At 36.1% G+C, this 16,520-nt stretch overlaps 1 protein-coding gene across 1 annotated transcript in view; it reads right to left on the bottom strand.

Moving 5' to 3' along the window:
- The window catches only part of LOC138715289 (acyl-coenzyme A oxidase 1-like), a 93,883-nt gene that overhangs the window by 37,366 nt on the left and 39,997 nt on the right, over positions 1-16,520 (bottom strand). The window contains exons 3-6 of the mRNA XM_069848046.1: positions 9,478-9,646; positions 7,087-7,210; positions 5,929-6,048; positions 5,291-5,415 (exon numbers count right to left, since the gene is read on the bottom strand). Coding sequence (XP_069704147.1) covers positions 5,291-5,415; positions 5,929-6,048; positions 7,087-7,210; positions 9,478-9,646 — 538 coding nt within the window. The remainder of the gene's footprint in view (positions 1-5,290; positions 5,416-5,928; positions 6,049-7,086; positions 7,211-9,477; positions 9,647-16,520) is intronic.

The raw sequence follows: 16,520 nt of genomic DNA, 5'->3' as shown, positions 1-16,520 counted from the left end.
TAACTTTGCTCTAGAGCAGCGGTTCCCAAAGTGTGCTCCGCGGAGCCCTAAGGGCTCCGCGAATGATTCTCAGGGGCTCCGTCCGCGGAAGTTATGAAGATGACAAAAATTGGTAATTCCATCTAGTCTCTAGCGGGGAAAACGGAAACTACTTCCATCAAGCGAAAAATACTTTCTGAGAAAGTAATTTGCATTCTTCTTGCTACATGGAAGTATTAATATTAGATCTACTCGTCACTGGAAATATCTCGATCTTTCTTGCTTGTCAAGTACTCGATGATTCTCGAAATTTATTTTATTTTCTATATACTGGGCAGGCAGCGTTTGTTATTCGTGGTACGTGGAATCTACAATCTATTGACTGTTACATTACCTCAAAAAATATATATATACTGTATACCTGCATGTTAATTTAATAGCAGATGTGTCAGCTAAACTTTCGTTGAACCGGAACTGTGGCTTAAGACGGGCTCCCTAAGACCTAAGAGTCATTAGCCATCAACCAGTGCTCAGTCAAAGGGAGATAACAACAGCTATAACCTTACTATCAAAGAAGATAGTGCGAATTCCTGGGAATTGAGTTCGGAATATATTGAACATGATTCTGTCTCAGAGTCTACGATGCCTAGTGTAGAGGTATTGAAAATAACAAACGAAAATATTGTGATTTATATTTAATGATAAAACACACATGTTAGGTCAATAATACAGTGATCATTGATTTTATGAAATACATTAAAGGTGACATGTTACAGTTGTATGAACACTACTTATACAACTGTAACATATCACCTTTAATGTATTTCATTGTGATTTATATTTGGTCACGGGATTCAGTGAGTTTGCTGATGAACGTCCACAGTGTGCGATATGTAACAAAGTTTTATCCCAATAGTTCTATGTTTCCTGCCAAGCTTAGACAGCATTTCAATTCAAAAATTGACAAATAAAACTGCAGACTAGTTCGAAAGAAAAAGTGACGAACTCCATGCAGTTCAGACAAAATTTTACCTCGTGTAAAAACAAACAACGAGAAAGCACTGAAAACGTCGTCATGACCAGACTCTTGGTGGTAAACCTCACCCTTGCTGAAACTCTTATGAAACCACTATTAGTGAAGGTAGTGAAGTGCATGGTGGACAAGAAAACTGCAAACTTGATTTCCATTGTGTCCTTATCAAATAACACTGCATAATCGAATCCAGAATCTATGAAAAGACATAAAAAAAGTCATGATTTCCCGTATCAGTTAAACGAAATTTTCGTTACAACTTCATAAATCCACAGTCTTTGCCGGATTAGCTATGTTAATGATGTTTGTGCGGTATGAATTTTCAGGTTCTTTCATGAAATATTTTGTTCTGCAGCCACTGCCATTATCTACAAGCGGTACTGAATTTTTTTTCTTCTTCATTGACAACTCGATACCGTGGGACAATTGCAATGACGTGTGCACAAATGGCGCAAAGGCCATGGTAGGTCCTGTTGCTGGCGCGTTACAATGATCAAGAAAGTTCTAAAAACTGCACAAGTAGTCACTGTGTACTACACCAACACGCCCACGCAACGAAAAAATGCCAGCATTATTAAAACAGGGACTAGACAACGCCTTCAAAATTGTCAACTTTGTTAAGACACGACCTTCGCTGTGTAGAATACTTAAAATCCTGTGTGAAGATATGGGTAGTATACACAAGTCATTGTTGGTAATATTACACACAGAAGTACGATGGTTGTCGTGCGGTAAAGCGTTGTCCCGATTACATGAACTTCGAACGGAAGTTTCTTCACTTTTGAAATACCAGAACAGTTTGCTTGCAGTTTATTTGAATGATCAGGAATGGTTGTACAAATTATGTTACTTGGTAGACATTTTTCAAAAATGAATTCAGCACATACATACAAGGTAAACGGTAGACTATATTCGATGCTGATGACGAAATTGTCGCACTGAAGAAAAAGACAGCGTTCTACATAGAAAGCGTCGACAATAAGGATCATTGACTTCAAACTTTATAAAAGAAAATAACATAACAATGAATGTCTCATTCATATCAATGATGAAAGAACACCTTGACAATTTGCTTCAAAATATAAATTCATACTTTCCAAGGGACACTCAGGAATCGATTCTAAAGAAATATGAGTGGATTGTAGATCCATTTCCAGTGATGTCAAAACTAGCAGCCCTCACTGCTTCAGATATGAGGTCCTTATAGACATGGTTTCGAACAGCCACTGTCAGGCATAAAAAAAGCAAACCATTTCCCAAATTTTGGGCTAAGTTAGGGGAAAATCTTTTGATATTAATTTCAAAAGCTAAATTTCTCTCACTGCCCTTTGGTACTGTGTACCTCAGTGAAACGACCTTTTCGAGGTACACGGCTACAAAAACAAAATATCGAACTTGTTTGGACACAGAAGACGATATACGTCTTCAACTGACTTCTATGACACCGGACATTGACAAACTCTGTCGGAAGAAACAGGCACATTCTTCACATTAACTTCGGGTGTACATGTAACATTGAAACATTTTTTAAATATCGTAACTACGGTACTTGTTAATATCATTTTGTATATATATATACAGGATGATTCAGACCACCCGTAACAGTAATTTATTTCGGAAACTAGTGCATGAAAATTTTCGAGATAAAAATATTTATTACTAAACCACATGTGAACTTTCACTTGAGCTTGATTTCATCAATCAACTCTAACAGGAAGTAGGGTCAGTGGCGTATCACTTTAAAATTTCAAATGGTAGACAGGGTCAAATATGGTACCATTTGATAGAGCTCTTCAAAACAAACAACTTTCATAGGAAACGTTTTTATTAATTCCTACTCTTTCAATGAGAAAACATACTAAAAGAATGGGTGATTTGGACCACCGTAAGTCATTTATTTAGGAAACTAGTGCATGAAAATTTTCGAGACAAACATATTTATAACTAAACCGCATGTAAACTTTCACTTGAGCTTGATTTCATCAATCAGTCTTAACAGGAAGTAGGGTTAGAGGCGTATCACTTTAAAATTTCAAATGGGAGTTGGATCAAATAAGGTACCATTTGATAGAGCTCTTCAAAGCAAACAACTTTCATAGGAAACGTTTTTATCAATTCCTACTCTTTCAATGAGAAAACTTACAAAAACAATGTCATCACTATTGAGAAATGTTACAAGACGAAAATGTAAACAAGACAATTAATGTTGACATGTTACTGAAAGGCTGGGCAATTCCATTAATTTTTTATAAATTTTCAAACTATGTGCCGTTGTGAGCAGCACACACCCGTACTCTTCTTCTAACACTGTCAGTGACTCCTAATACTTCGGCGTGGTCAAGTGACTGGCAGAGTAGCAATTAATGAAAACGTTTGTTTTGAAAGGCTCTATCAAATGGTATCCTATTTGACCCGACTCTCACTTGAAATTTTAAAGTGATACGCCACTGACCCTACTTCCTGCTAGAGCTGATTGATGAAATCAAGTTCTAGTGAAAGTTCACATGTGGTTGAGTTATAAATATTTTTGTCTCGAAAATTTTCGTGCACTAATTTCCAAAATAAATGACACGGTTGGTCCGAATTACCCATTGCCTTTTCGTACGTTTTCTCATTGAAAGAGTAGGAATTAATAAAAACGTTTCCTATGAAAGTTGTTTGTTTTGAAGAGCTCTATCAAATGGTACCCTATTTGACCCCGATTCTCATTTGAAATTTTAAAGTGATACGCCACTGACCCTACTTCCTGTTAGAGCTGATTGATGAAATCAAGCTCAAGTGAAAGTTCATATATGGTCTAGTGTAAATATTTTTGTCTCGAAAATTTTCATGCACTAGTTTCCGAAATAAATGACTGTTACGGGTGGTCTGAATCACCCTGTATATACTTCCGTTTATGTATCGTGTGAAATACTGTATGCTTCATAGAACGTAGACAGATAAACTGAAAAGTAAACATTTCTTGGGGCTCCAGGAGAAACTTTTGCTTCAAAAAGGGCTCCGTGGCTGAAAAAGTTTGGGAACCGCTGCTCTAGAGTATGCCATTAGGGAAGTCCAGGATAACAGAGAGGGTTTGGAAATATAAAAATTGGAAATTTATCTTTTGAAGAGGTGGAAAAATTCAAATAATTGGGAGCAACAGTAACAAATATAAATGATACTCGGGAGGAAATTAAACACAGAATAAATATGGGAAATGCCTGTTATTATTCGGTTGATAAGCTTTTATCATCCCGTCTGCTGTCAAAAAATCTGAAAGTTAGAATTTATAAAACAGTTATATTACCGGTTGTTCTGTATGGTTGTGAAACTTGGACTCTCACTTTGAGAGAGGAACATAGGTTAAGGGTGTTTGAGAATAAGGTGCTTAGGAAAATATTTGGGGCTAAGAGGGATGAAGTTACAGGAGAATGGAGAAAGTTGCACAACACAGAACTGCACGCATTGTATTCTTTACCTGACATAATTAGGAATATTAAATCTAGACGTTTGAGATGGACAGGGCATGTAGCACGTATGGGCGAATCAAGAAATGCATACAGAGTGTTAGTTGGGAGGCTGGAGGGAAAAAGACCCTTGGGGAGGCCGAGGCGTAGCTGGGAAGATAATATTAAAGTGGATTTGAGGGAGGTGGGATATGATGATAGAGACTGGATTAATCTTGCTCAAGATAGGGACCAATGGCGGGCTTATGTGAGGGCGGCAATGAACCTCCAGGTTCCTTAAAAGTAAGTAAGTAAGTATTATTATTGTATTAGTAGTAGTTACATATACATTGTATTCTTCACCTGACATAATTAGGAACTTAAAATCCAGACGTTTGAGATGGGCAGGGCATGTAGCACGTATGGGCGAATCCAGAAATGCATATAGAGTGTTAGTTGGGAGACCGGAGGGAAAAAGACCTTTAGGGAGGCCGAGACGTAGATGGGAGGATAATATTAAAATGGATTTGAGGGAGGTGGGGTATGATGATAGAGACTGGATTAATCTTGCACAGGATAGGGACCGATGGCAGGCTTATGTGAGGACGGCAATGAACTTTCGGGTTCCTTAAAAGCCATTTGTAAGTAAGTAAGTAAGTAGTTACATATAAGGAACTGGTAGTAGGCTACCACATGTTCTGGTACCACGATAAAACTGTCCCAGTTTTCTTTGCCTGCCATAAATTCCATTGGAACTCATCAGAATACGCATGTTCACACACACACATATACACATATACGTACACACTCATACTCACGCGCATATACATAACTTCAACAATATGCAACTTACCTCCAAAACCTTGGCATTTTTCATCAACATTTGATCACGAGGAATGTGAACATTTTGAAATGCAAGGAAGCCATTGTTAATAGTGTGCATACCAAGTTTCGTTCCAATTTCACCAATTTTGATACCTACAATTAAAGAAAAAGATAGTACAAATCTACAAATAGTAGTACCGGTACTTGTTAGTAAATCTAGTACCTAAGTTCACTATCAAGATATTAAAATACTCTTCGTCTATATAAACTTGTCTTTGCACACAAATGAAGGGTTAGTGTGTTCAAGCATGAAGGACATTTTCATAATAATTTCTAATAAATCGTCATGTTATGCTCATGCTACTTTTGTATAAAGGCTCTAAATGATCTACCTGTACCTTGTTGCTTTTCACATGCACAATTCCTATGTGAACTGACTCACAGAAATTTGAAATTTGTTAGTTGATACTGAGAAGGATAAAAGGATAGGCGGAATCATATATGCTGAAAACTCGTGTTTTCATAAAAAAAAATCTAAATTAGTTATTAGTTTTTAGGGATTTTATAAAAGCAAATTAACCTGACACACACAAGACATTTTTCATGCTTTGGATTGCATGCAAAAAAAAAAAAAAAAAAAAAACTTTACTTCTTGCAATTTCATACCTGGCATTGGTTCGTGAGTTTCCTCATCTCTGAGCTGAACTATAAAGAGATGCACACCACGATGAACTCCTTGGGTGTACAGCTGTGCTGCTACGAGGGCATGATTTGCTGTATGTCCCACTGAAAGCAGAAAATTAATGGTTTTATAAGTTCACAGAAATGCTGAGGCAAAAGTATAATCTAGATAACATAGTTCAAAGAATATACAACTCTCCTCCTCCTCCTCCTCCCCCCTGCAAGACTAAGAGAGAATTACTCATAACTAGTACAACTGGTGGGCTGGATCACACAGGTCAGGCTGCACAGTCATAACATCTAACACTTCCTTCTTATGTCGCAATACACTCTGTCTTAAACACAATATTCTTCCACACGTGCCGTTACTAAAAATTTCTTTCTTATGACAAAACACACAGCTTGCTCACTAGCCAAATAACTAAGGACAACGGCCAATAACGTTGAATCGAGCTGTAAATACGGCACTTTTTTATTTTGTAAATCATCTCGCAACCTCCCTCAGCTCTTTACACGACTCACTGGAAGGTCGCGACCCCCAGTTTGTGAACCACTGCCCTAAGTGCTAGGTCAACTTCTTCCCTTGAAATTGAAAATCCTTTTTCGTCTTCTGATATGGCTCCTTTGTCTTCTATAGCTAAGTAACCTGGATGATTCCCTGTCTCATGTAACTCTTCTACATAGTATTTTGTCCATCTATTCAGTATTATAAGGTGATTATATGGCAGTAATGGGGCAACGGTGGATTGAATACAGGAGAAACAGCATTACTGTCTCACAGCTACTGTTCGTCCACCTGTGCTCCTTCCCTGCCCTGCTTGAGGTGTGATGGCGGTCTTCAGGTGTGACTATGAAAGAGCTGTGCTTTTACCAAAACGTAGTTTCACTATAGCACACTGACTGCTGACTATATCAGACGCATATTTTCGTAATAAACTGTAAACTCATGCCAAACCCTCACTAATGACCGACAGTTCCAGGAATTCAGGTGAAAATTACTTTCTACGTCACAGCCAGACAGCTGGTAAACGAGTATTATTTTGTCGAGAAGATTTTGTGGAGATCGAGCCAAGGTCCTATAAGTATTGTTGTCACCTGACTCAGCTACAGCTGACTCATAGGAATTTGATTTGATATACTCACTTCCGCCAGGCCACCACTTATACGATGACAGAGTTGGGCTGTTAATAACAAATTCCTGTGTTTCAGGATGATAATGTGCTGTTGTCTCCAAACCGCGAATGTATGTTCCATGTCCAAGTTCGGTCTGAAAGTGTATGAAAACTTTATGTCTATTTTTATTTCCGTTATATTTGCAAATTAATTAGGTAAGTTACTACTTGATTGTAATACAATTCAAAAGTTTTTTTTTACAGGCACAGCTATTTGTAACAGCTCCTATAGTAGTGTGAGAATTATGAACACCATTAAAAATATATAAATACACAGATTATATTATACATGGTCGGCAAGACAATCATAATCTATAATAAATTATTTTGTATCAAATGAAAAAAGAGAAAAATATCTTACTTGTACGAGTTAAGATATTTATTCTGACCATTTTCTGATCAAAGGGAGACTCGGATTTTCACCCAGATGGTACTCAATTAGAAAAATAAAAGAGTTTAACGAAGAGAAATTATGTTACAAAGTTCGATTAATAAATAGTAGCAATATAAAATGGTTATAGGCCTACCAGAGAAGAATAATTTCCAAAACGCAAAATTTCCCTTAAGCAATGATGTTAAAAAAAAAAAAAAAAACGAGAAAAATTGAAATCTGTCATACAAAAGGCAGCTTTCCAAATTTCAGGGAAATACGAAAACCAACATTACCAAAAATGAAATTACAAAACTGGACGATGAGCTCAAAAGACAGATGTCAATGTCATTTGGGCAGAAGGGTGGCAGGATAGGACCATTTCCTCTTCCGTAGTTTGAGGTTAAAAAATTAATAATTGAGTAGTAGGCCTACTACTTAAGAAAAATGTAATTATTATTATACCTTTAATATATAATTATTCCACTTTTATAAATGCTTTATAAAATAAAAGACCGGATTTGTTGGGACAAATTCAGGAAATTGTTCATGGCAATAGCATATCATCCAGCAATGTCTTGTCCCACTAAGAATTCACCAGAAATCTGGCGTTTTAATCCATTGCATTTAAATGTTAATATTTCCAGCGCATAAAATATGTTTTATTTATGAAGACTCCAGTCATAATTCTAGACAATGTTTTCTTTTACCATTACCGATATTTGGAGTAGACTGTATGTATGTGAAACCAAACCCTTGTCATTGGGAATTTGTGATGATATTAGTATTATTACCTTATTGCTTACAGATGTTAGATATGTGTTAAACTCTGGCTTGGTTAGGGAGTGTCATCAGGCTCTCTTAATAACTGACGAGCTGTTAAGGATTCTGGAGAGAGTAGGTTTATGTCTAAGCTATTACTGTAAATCCTTAAAATCACATGCATAGGTGCAATAAAACTTGCTGAATTACACTAACTTAAGAATGGATTTTACAGGTAGTGTTTCTGCATTAATTTCTAAATTTATGAAATTAAAATTTTGCTACTTGATGTCACCTGTAGGAAAGGGAAAAATATAGGCTTCGCCTGCAATAGAATTTGGGCAAATGAAATCGGAAATTTTAGATATACAAATACAACAATTTAGTTACATAGCCAATCGCAAGAAACAAATATCATGCCTCAAAGCAACAATGCTCTTCGGTTTAAATTTTTTTATGGTCAAGTTAAACCCAGGAGTCAAGTTTCTGAAATGGAAAATAGTTCATTCCAGAGAAAAGCACTTTACTTGTCTCTTCCTTAGTTATTTTTTCCAGAGCCGCAAAAGATGCTCTTTTTTCTACTGAAAGCTTCCTTTGTCATTGCTATTCTCCTTTTAACTTCTTGGCAGCAGAGAGAGAAAGAGGGGGGGGGGATATTATCATAGACGATTTCAACAAATCACTTTTTTTTTTTTTAATGAATATCAATCACTTGTGAGTAAAAATTACTACAGTCATATGCATTATTTCTTGCTACCTAAGTTTTACTGACACACAGACAGCGAATATAAACAAAATTAGGCCAATTTTAGGAGAGATTGTTGTACACAGATTGACAGACATGTTGAAAACACTTTCTCGGCATAAGGATGCTGAATACGTACTTACGTGATAAATTTCAAAATTTTTAGCTTTTGCAGTATTACAATCAGTGGCGGAGCATCAGGGTAGGCAGGGTAAGCTGAGCTTTTCCAAATATTTTCAAAGAAGGGACAAGATCAATTTAGAATTTAGTTAATTACAAAAAGGAGTGTTTCCGCATTTTGTTTACCTTTTAGTGACGTAAAGCACGGCCTAGATCACCATGCCTTCAGCCCAGCTTACCCAAAATTTTTGTCACGCTTCGCTACTGATTACAATATTTCCTTTTTAAACTAGATATAAAAAAGAAGTATATAAACATAAGTGTTAAGTTAATTCTAAAATAAACGTTTCACTGTGCCTACTTACTTGCGCATATGTTCCTAATATTTTAAAATCGAGTGCTCTTTTTAGCCACTTTTTCTGTTGTTCAGGTGTTGCTTGTCTTCGAAGTGCTGGTGCGAACATAACTGTGTTCAAGCCAAATGGATTGCCATCTTTTAAAATTGTACCCGTAATAGCCATTGCTGCTCTTTCCCTAAAACAAAAAACATATTCATGTGTGCCCTGAAATTAAAATGATAGATCAAAGTACACAATCACAATGCCCACAATACAGCACGCTTCAAAATCAGAAGCATATCATATACCACACATTTAAATCACTGCACGTTATCAAGTTCTTCATAATAATTAATAATATACCGGTATTTTGCAAGCAATCTTACAGATATTCTATACAATAATCATTTAAATAATTACCAAATTGTGTAATTTTAATGTGGAGTCAATACAAGAACAAGAACAATAATAATAATAATAATAATAATAATAATAATAATAATAATAATAATAATCATAATAATAATAATAATCATAATAAATTTTATTTATTACATAAAACCAGGAAAGAAATAAGAGGATTTGAATTACTTCTCCTGAACATTTTTATACAAGATAAAGCAAAGGTTATTGTTTGTATGAAAATTGCGTATTCTTTCGTGCCAATAACACGTGTTAGTAAAAAGCTTACTTTGTTTAAATATCAGTACTGTACATAAATTTTGATTTGTCTATAAATCACGTTATAATATACAGTTTTGACAAGATATTGTGATTTCCTGTGGGCTATTTGTATCATCTATAGCAGTGGTTCCCAAACTTTTTTGACACACGAACCCCTTTCACAAATATCTGAATTGAGCACACCCCTTATTAAGATAAATAATATTTAATAACCTAAAATTAATTTAAAGTTGCTGTAGTTTCGGTAATTAGCCTAACTTAGGATTCCCCTCCAAAAATAACACAACAACGCTTAAAATATTGAAACTAGACAAGTTCAAATAATATACTTTTATTTTACATTTAAAACATTAAACCCGAAATTAAATAGGTGAGTTTAGAAATAAGTCTGCTCTTTATGACAGAATGCGGATTCTACGTCCTGTCACTATTCAATCACATAAAGCCATAGCATCGCAACATGTCTCTTTGCTCCTGTCTGTCTGTTCCTCCCTGACAATAATCTCCGTGTCCACCACATGTTCTTAGTTATAACAGACTGAGAAAACTACTCCCTGTCACTGAGTATCTAAACGCACTCCTCACTTCAAGGAACTGAAAACAGTATGTTTATTCCACATGGAGTCACAGTTGCTACAGTTCGATATTCCAGATATAAGTTGTAACAATACCAAAATAATGAAAAAATAACGTCAAAATCCTCCATTAGGGAAAAATTTTGACGAACCCCTTGCAAAATTTCACGAAGTGGTTCGTGAACCACAGGCTGGGAAATGATTACCTATAATTCTATACAGTAACGAGCCATTTTACAATTTTATATAAAAAAATATAATAATAATGATGCCGAAACTAGTCGCAAAGGTAAAATACCTTATTAAGTTAAGAGTTTCCATTAGTTAACATACTGGTATTAAGTTCAAAGTTGTTAATTACTCATATTTAACAATGCTTAACAATTTAATTTAATGCGATATTTTTAACATCACTATTAGGCTTACTGCCACTGCTACTGCAATTTAGTTAAATACTGAACATGGTGAGATCATACATTTTGCCTATGTTGTCTCTAGCAGTGGGCCATTTTACAGTCTCATCACAAGAATGGTGATACTGTTCTGGATTGTTTTCTAGAACTTGTCAAATATGTTCCTTTGGAGTAAGGGAACTCACCTAAGGCAAATGTGTTAAGATTATTAACGGTACCAGTATTTCACATGGGTCCTTGCTACCAAACTATGTAAATAATGAATGTGTCGCTATAAAGATTAGATAAAGTATCGAGACTCAGCAGTAAAGGTGCAACAATAATGTGAAATAAGTAAATTCAGAAATCATGGTACTTTGGGACCACTTGATTCTAATAACAAATAGGTTTTGTTGAATAAATTAGGCCCTCAAAACTTGAACTCTAAAGATGTAACCATTTTAACAGTGAATACTGTATACAGTAACTTATTCCCTGTTGGTTAGGACAGATTATTTTCTTAGTTGAACCAGAGTAAAGAGTGGAAGACATGTGACTGTTCTCTTCTCAACAACTATGACATTTCAGTTGTTTTATATTAGATTAGTCACATTCTGATTTCGAAACATGACAGAAAAGAACCAGACTGAATCTGGATTTAAATTTGTAAAGAAAATAGTCGAGAGTATATTTTTCTTGTAAAATTTTTGACTGTCATGAATCACATGCCTGCATTACCATACCAAATGACTATTTTTTTTTACTAGGGCTTTAACATCGTCCAATTCTCTTAGTGAAGGACAGATTAATTCAAATGGTTACTGCCATTTTCTTATTGGTTCTCTTTTACTGAAAATCATCAGTTTTATTGTTCATAAATATATATACACGTTAAAGTAAACTGGGGTAACCTACCACTTCTTTGTAGGCCTACTACTTCCTAATTTCTTTCTCAAGTGACTAGTTGTTCCAGCTATTCACAATATTTCTGTATAAAAAGCAGAAAGTTGTCATAGAACACTAGTCACTAGAAAAGACTAAAAGTGGTAGGCCCTACAAGTTACTCAATTAACTATTTGTGCACAATCTCACGCCCTATTTCCTCCATTTTGGCGATGTGTCTACACGAGATAAAAGGCAATGTTTTCATAAATACTGTTAACTTTATAAAAAGAATTAATGTCATGAAGTTGACACATACGTCATCATTATCCATTTTACATATTTCATGACAATTCATTTCTTTTGCCATGGTTTGAATGATATTACTGTTCGTAGTTCTTTCCTTGAACTATTATTCGAAATAAATCATTATGATGAATTTTCGTTTTCTGGATTGCTCATAAAAGGCATTATTTATAATCCCAGATATACCGGTACGGTTTAAGCTACTTATAGCCCTACTACTGCATATGTAATTAATTTTACGAAAATTAAAATGAAATGGCTTAACAAAAACTACATTGTAATCATTTATAATATTTATTCATGCCATTCGGCATTTAAAAGTGTTCAATTCACGCATAATGAATGTGTAGGCCTATATAATAAGATGTCTAATTCTGTAATAATGGATTAAAGTCAAAAAAACAAAATGGCAATGAACTCGAAATCGACTCTAACAATTCTTTTTTAATTTTGTTTCTTCCATAACTTGAAATGAGAATGAAATAAGATGATCAGTGTATTTCCAAACCCAAAAGTTTCGGAGAAATTAATAATTTTATTATTATACAGAGTGGAAGTGAAATAATCCTGCATATTGAAAGGGACGATTTGGTGCACTTAAATGAACAGAAAACCTATATTACATTTTGTGGTTAAATGCACTGTTAATTAGAAAATAAAATTGGAAGTTTCAGCAATGTGGCAGCATTGCTGCCTCTCTTTCTTCTCGTAATACAGATGTAAGAGGTCAACGAAATCAGATCTATGTGCCTTAGTGAACAACCCCCTCCCCATATCTGGCTACAATGATGCAAGCTAGTCGCATCAGTCAGTGGCTTGAAATCAGTGATTTTTTAATTAAATTTACATGAAAACACACTACTGAAATACGCCAGAGCAAAAAAATGATTTTTTATTAGATTTTCTATCGATATGGACAAAAATCACGATCAAACTCGCAATAGTTACGGAATAAGAGGAAAAAAACAGTTTTTCTGATAAAACTATGGACTTTCCACCAATATGGTACCGGTATTACACTTGTTTGTTACATACAACATGAACTAATCGCTCTGAAAATCTGCAGGGTTATTTCACTTTCATCCTATAGGAATATGCATAATTATTTCCGAGTCTGTAAAATATCTCACTTCAGGCAAAACTCGCAACGAAAAGTAAAAATACCAGTACCTAGTTATGTATATAATAGACACTAATTTCTCCAATGTAATTTCGAATATGCCATGACTCTTCCGGGAGGCATCTCTACTATTCAGATTCAGCAATCATACACTGAATTATCAATATAAGGTAACTTTGGTAAGAAAAAACGAAAGTCAAGGGACTGCAAACATCCAGAGCAACTGTACAGAATATGTCACAAGACAAGCATAACAGGAATTTAATAAATTAATATGAATACAACGTTGCAAATTTCACCACTTTGTATTATACCAGGTGAACAGATTATGAGTTTCCCACACACAATCGATCAGTCAGTCAGATGCAATATCAGCCAAAGCCATGGCAAGGAGCACGGGAACACATCATTAGTCTGAGCTAAATGGCTGTTGAAAAAACCACAGGTGTATGGCAGTGGCGGCTCGTATCTGAAAATAATAGCATGCTACAAAATATTGGGAAAATTTCAGTATAAGGATACATCACTGACACTAAAAAGAGCAGATTTGTCTGTGTTTGTTGAATTCGCATCATCAAGGAAAAGGCACTTTTCAGTGCCAATAATTTATTTTGTGTGCACAAGATCGGAATTTTGGAATAAGAGGGATAGGAAGGTATCCATGGTCTGAAATTTATCGTTTTTTTTTTTTTTTTTCCTTTGACACCTGTCATAGATCATGCATACCACTACCGAATAACAGGCAAGGGAAGCAGAACATATCCTGTCACAGTTCTCATAAATTTTCTAGTGTACACATAGTTTTTACCATTCTTTGCTCTCTGCACAATATTGAGATCTGGTGTTGGCTGCCCCAGACTTTTAATTGTAATTTTATCTTCTAATGGCTGCTTAGAAAAAGGAGTTTTGAGTGGCACAAAATATAGAATATACTTTTAAAATGTCCACAGTAGGAGATGATGAACCCTGCACACACTGTTTTGAAAGTGGAAAATAACCCCTATTTTTAACGCACTCCCGCGGAAAGGCATGCCAACATAGACCCGTAATTTGTAGATAATAAACTTAAAACTATCTGCTGAGATTATATTAAAGTAACCCTGTTTACACAAATATTAAAAATGTATTTCAATATAACTATATTTATGGAAAACATAAAGAGCAAAAGTAGGCTACATACAGTATATATATATATATATATATATATATATATATATATATATATATATATATATATATATATAATATAAAACATTTCTTTATTTCAAAGTTATATCTTTAGCGGTATGTAGGTAGTACTGTTCCGTCGACTGCTACAAACCAAAGAATATTGTGACAGCGACGTGAGATTCGAACTCACGACCAGCGTCCCGCGAGAGAGAAGATCGCGTGGAGCACTTTGGGATGGCGCGCGGCGGAGAGGGGAAAGGGCCAATGCGGCGAGAGAGTGGAGAGAGAGTGCGCGCGCATCTGGTGCTGGTAGAGAGGAGAGGGCTCTGGATTTTTCTGGAGTGCCATCTCTAGAGACGCGTGGAACTTTCGAGGCTACGTCGCTGTGGTTATAAATTAAGGACGCGAAGGAACGACAGCAGTTTTTCAGTTATTCAGTCAGTGAGAAAGCCAGAGCAAGGAAGCCAGTCTTGTGTACCGGAGTTCGACTCGAGTGTGCGTCCGCAACTGCGTCAGCAGCCGAAGGCCTGAGTTCGAGTGCAGTGGACCGCAGTTGGAGGGACCTGAGTTCGAGTGCAGTGGACCGCAGTTGGATGGACCCGAGTTCGAGTACAGTGAACTGTCTCTGAAGGTCTGTGGTTCGAGATACTGTGAACTCGAGTGACTGAGATAGAAGAACTGTGAACTGAGAACTGGTAGTTCTGATTTGTAAATAGTGCTTTGTAAATATTAGTTAAGATTAACAGTTGATTGTTGTGCGTAATAGTCCAAGTAAATTGTCATTGTCGTCGGTGGAGTGCTATAACGAATACTGTGTTGAGTGAAGATCCAATTGTTGACGAGAGCGTTTAAGGTGAATTGTAGAAAGGAATTATTGTTGTGACGAATAAATTACATTGTTGTTACTAATAAAATTCACAATATAAAGGGGAAGAGACCAAGTTTCACCAAAATAAAGTGAAGAAGAGCATACCGAGCTGCACAATAATGAGCACGGTGTTGTGTGAAAAAGCAGGACAAATCATGAAGGGGTAAGGTGAAGTGCTGTTCTGTGCATGAGCAGACACTGATAGCCGTGCTGAATTGGGAATTAGCACGTTTGGAAAAGTTTGAGAGTAAGGATGGATTCCATTGAGTCTATAACACTAAATTATCGAAAATAGAGAACTATTATAAGTAGAATATTGTGACGCCCACGTGAGATTCGATCTCACGACCGACGGAGGAGAGGCTAAGTCGGCCTTGTGTTGGGCGGGGAGCAGCAGCGTGCGAGATGATTCGAGAATGGAGACACGCGTCGAAATATCGCGATCTATCCAGAACTCGTACTTTCCAGAAACTGTGGTGTGAGTATAAATTACGCGCGCAAGTGAACGCGAGGAGTTTTTCAGTTTATTCAGCCATTCAGTGAGTAAGCCAGAGCAAGCAAGCCAGTCTTGTGTACCGGAGTTCGACTCGAGTGTGCGTCCGCGACTGTGTCAACATCCGAAGGCCTGAGTTCGAGTGCAGTGGACCGCAGTTGGAGGGACCTGAGTTCGAGTACAGTGGACTGTCTCTGAAGGTCTGTGGTTCGAGATACTGTGAACTCGAGTGACTGAGCTAGAAGAACTGTGAACTGAGAACTGATAGTTCTGATTTGTAAATAGTGCTTTGTAAATATTAGTTAAGATTAACAGTTCATTGTTGTTCGTAATAGTCCAAGTAAATTGTCATTGCCGTCAGTGGAGTGCTATAACGAATACTGTGTTGAGTGAAAATCCTATTGTTGACGAGAGCGTTTAAGGTGAATTGTAGAAAGGAATTACTGTTGGAAGAACAAAATCCTATTGTTGAGTTGAAATAAATTCACAATATGTATTGTGTGAGGTTTTTTAACAATACTATTTCGACGATAATTTTATGGCGTGCTGCAGCACGTCAGCACGTAGGGAGAAGCCGCCA

This window comes from Periplaneta americana, chromosome 15, assembly GCF_040183065.1.
Source record: "Periplaneta americana isolate PAMFEO1 chromosome 15, P.americana_PAMFEO1_priV1, whole genome shotgun sequence".
NCBI lineage: Eukaryota > Metazoa > Arthropoda > Insecta > Blattodea > Blattidae > Periplaneta > Periplaneta americana.
This window is presented reverse-complemented; position numbering and strand designations above follow the sequence as displayed.